This window comes from Chrysochloris asiatica, unplaced genomic scaffold (assembly GCF_000296735.1).
Source record: "Chrysochloris asiatica unplaced genomic scaffold, ChrAsi1.0 scaffold00050, whole genome shotgun sequence".
Classification (NCBI taxonomy): domain Eukaryota; kingdom Metazoa; phylum Chordata; class Mammalia; order Afrosoricida; family Chrysochloridae; genus Chrysochloris; species Chrysochloris asiatica.
Window position 1 is genome coordinate 15,733,099 of NW_006408568.1, and position 3,513 is coordinate 15,736,611.

Genomic DNA, 3,513 nt, shown 5'->3' on the forward strand with positions numbered 1-3,513 from the left:
TTTTATTAATGGAATTACTGAGACTGTTGTCAAAGTGAAAAGATCAAGGTAATTATTGTCAAAAAGCAACAGAAGTGGTAAAGCGTCTGCTTTTAAGGGTCAAATTGTGAACAATCTGAAGACTTAGTTGTCTTGCATAAGATTGTTATTGTTAACTGCTGTCAAGCTGATTCAAACTCATAATGACCCTGTATAGAGTTTCCAAAGAGCAGCTGGTGGGCTTGAACCGTGGACCTTGTGGTTAACTGAAGTTCTTATCCTTCAGTGCCACACTAGGGCTCCTGCAGGAGGTTATCTTTAGGCCACTATATCACAACAGATTCTAGTAGTCCATTAAGAACCATCTGCATTTGAATGACTATATGGAATCACTCAGGGGACAATACAAAGGAAGTGCCTATAGATGACTCAACTGGCATATGGAACATTGGCCATTCCTGGAGTCACTTCCAAGCCAGAGTTAGTGAGCTTCCAGAACTAGAGTTGCAACACTTTCACTTTTCATTTTCTCATTTGGCCAATGTGCACCCTCCTCTCCTTATAGAAGGAGCAGGATGAAGTCAAAGGGAGACATGGATTCCCTGCTACACTAAGTGTCTAAACCTGTCATTTTACAGAAACTGAAGTTCAAGGTCCCAGAGCTAGTCCTCAGCAAAGCCAGGATCAGAGCCGGGGCTGCCTCCAGGAACAGTAACGATGAGGAACTCATGCCTCATTGTCTTACAGTAGAGGCGCTGTGCCAAAGCGGAACAAATGTGGTACTGAAAGAATCTCTCTTATCGTGACCTGCTGCTGTGATCCTTCTAAGGGGATGCACCCATTTACTAAAAGCTTGCCCCAAGTGGCTTCACATTCTGGTGCTCTCTGATACTAAGCTTTTCTTTCAATATATCATTCAGTATTTCTCAGAAGACTAAGGAGTCACTCCCTGAGCTGGTTACAATTTAATTATTATAGATAGTTGAGGTTCCGTCCAAGCCTGTAAAATAGAACTGGTCTCAATAGACATTCTAGATCTCAGTCACTCAAGAAAGAAACAGCCCACGAGATTTTGGCCTTTCTTCTCTCCCCAACTTCCCTATAAAAGCACCCCAACAGCTGATGGAAGTTTAGCTCATCTTTTTAGAACTCCCTTCTGAAATATCAATCACAATACATTTGAGAAGAGCTACCACCAACATTGAAATGCATTGGCAGCACAGGTCTGTAAACCAGTCGCATAGGTACGGATATGAAAGAAGTATTTATAAATGTGCCTGAGAATGGTTACAGCCCAAATCACCAGCAAGTGTCCTTTTCGGTCACATTAAAAAAGACAACGGCTCTGTCTTCACTTTCCAAGGAATGTGGGCCTTGGTTGAGGAAACCCTGTTCAAAGGAAGCTGCCTGGTTTGGGTAGGATAAAGGCAAGATGTGGATTTACATATAAGCTCTTTCATATTCCAGCAGGGTCCAACACAGAACTCAAATTTGAAATCTTTAAAAACGACTGTTGTGGTGGGTGCTTCAGTGTGCTTTAAAAACATAGAACTATCAAACAGGCTGGTGGATGAAGGAAGTCTCGGTCTTCTTGTTTTTGAGTGATTCCATTTCACATATCCTGGAAAAAGAAAAGCTGCAGCCTTGAAAACTGCATCACAGAGGTCACTGGCCAGCTCCTGCGAGGTGGGTCAGTTGGCGTACTGGGTGTAGAAAGCCACTTTTACTCTCTCTATCTGATGGCACAGCTTGATGGCAGGCCCCAACTTCAGCTCCATGCACTCCTGCACGGTAGGAAGAGTCAGCAGGAGCAGTGCCTGGCCATCAATGTCCTGCCGGAAAGGAAAACCAGGTTAGAGAAGAGGACATGGACTCCAAGAGAAAAGGAATTTTCGTGTTATGCTCGATGAACCAGCTCACTGCCACTGAATCAATTTCAACTCGTAATGACTCCATAGGACCGGGTAGACCTGCTGCTTAGGGTTTTTAAGACTGCAGATCTTCAAGGGGGTAGACAGCCTCATCTTTCTCCTGCCCACTGGCTGGTGCGCTCAGACTGCTGCCTAAGTTTGTTAACAACCCAAATGATTAACTCACTGTACTGTGCATCTTGGTGCGAGAGCCACCCCCAGCCCAGGTGTTCCGGAGCTTGTTGACTGCTATGACTTAATGTGAACATTAGAAAAGGTCGTTTTACTAAAAGAAAACGTTGCCTCACTTCCCTGCCAAAATGTGACATTTCACCATCAGGATGGGTGAGAAGATGCTGAAGACATGATGCACCAACTTCACAACGCAGCTTTCCATAGAGCAAAAACACATGCCTTTAGACAAACACAGACATATACACGCATACCCACGTTTATATATATATATATAAACCGTGGACCTTGTGGTTAGCTGTCCAGTTCTTATCCTTCAGTGCCACACTAGGGCTCCTGCAGGAGGTTATCTTTAGGCCACTATATCACAACAGATTCTAGCAGTCCATTGAGAACCATCTGCATTTGAATGACTATATGGAATCACTCAGTTTATATATACCCACGTTTATATATATATATATATATATATATAAACGTGGGTATGCGTGTATATGTCTGTGTTTGTCTAACCTAGAAGACCAGGTGTTATTTGTACACAAGTCAGCTTCCCCTGTTTCGCCTTACTTGGTCCTTCTGTATCTACATACAGCATCCACAGAAAGAAGCCAGTCACGAAATAACTGTCAAAATTAACTTGCTGCAAGAAGAAGCACACAGAGGCTCACCCCAAAGGTTAAGATCATTTCATTGGACAGCTTTGTCTCTTCCCACCTTGCTTCCTATAATAATCTGGTCTTTCTATGGATATGCCAAAATGTAGTTTGACTGCATTACTGGTTTTAACTGCATATTCCAGAAGAAATAATTGGGGCTCAGAGAACGCAGCCCTAAGGTTATAAATAAAGATCATTGGGAGAACTACAGCACAGATTAAACTTTTTGTTGTTTGCCTCTTAGTAGGCTCAGACCTATACCAAGCCCATGGGTTAGAGGAGAGCGACCCCATGGGGTTTCCTAGACTGAAACTGGTTTATAGGAGCAGACTGCCAGGTCTTTTCTCCCATGGCACTGCTGGTATGCTTCAACTGTCAACTTTTGGGTTTACCCTCAAGCATTTAATTATTGCATTACCAGGACTCCTTAAATTAAATTTACTATACCACAGTTTCTACCACTTGGAGAAGCAGCATTACAAGGGCACCACAACCAAAGACTTAATATCCAGGCAGTCTCACATCGATTACGTGTCTCAGATATTACTTATCGAAGCACTTCATGTTAGTATCGTATTTGCTTAAATTAATGCCTTACTTAGCTGTATTGAAAATATTTTAAAAGCATTTATTCACTCAATTAACATTAAGCATTTACTAACTACCAGGCCCTCTAATGGCTGCTATGTGCTCATGAGGAATCTGTACATGGCCCAAGAGGCAGTTGTTCAAACAGAACATGGGAACATTGATGGGTTAAAATTAAAAAAAGGTGT

The 3,513-nt window shown here is 42.6% G+C and overlaps 1 protein-coding gene across 1 annotated transcript in view; it reads right to left on the bottom strand.

Annotated features, from left to right (window-relative positions):
- Positions 1–1,670: 1,670 nt before the first annotated feature.
- The window catches only part of SFMBT2 (Scm-like with four mbt domains 2), a 293,191-nt gene continuing 291,348 nt past the window's right edge, over positions 1,671–3,513 (bottom strand). The window contains exon 20 of the mRNA XM_006862794.1: positions 1,671–1,811. Coding sequence (XP_006862856.1) covers positions 1,671–1,811 — 141 coding nt within the window. The remainder of the gene's footprint in view (positions 1,812–3,513) is intronic.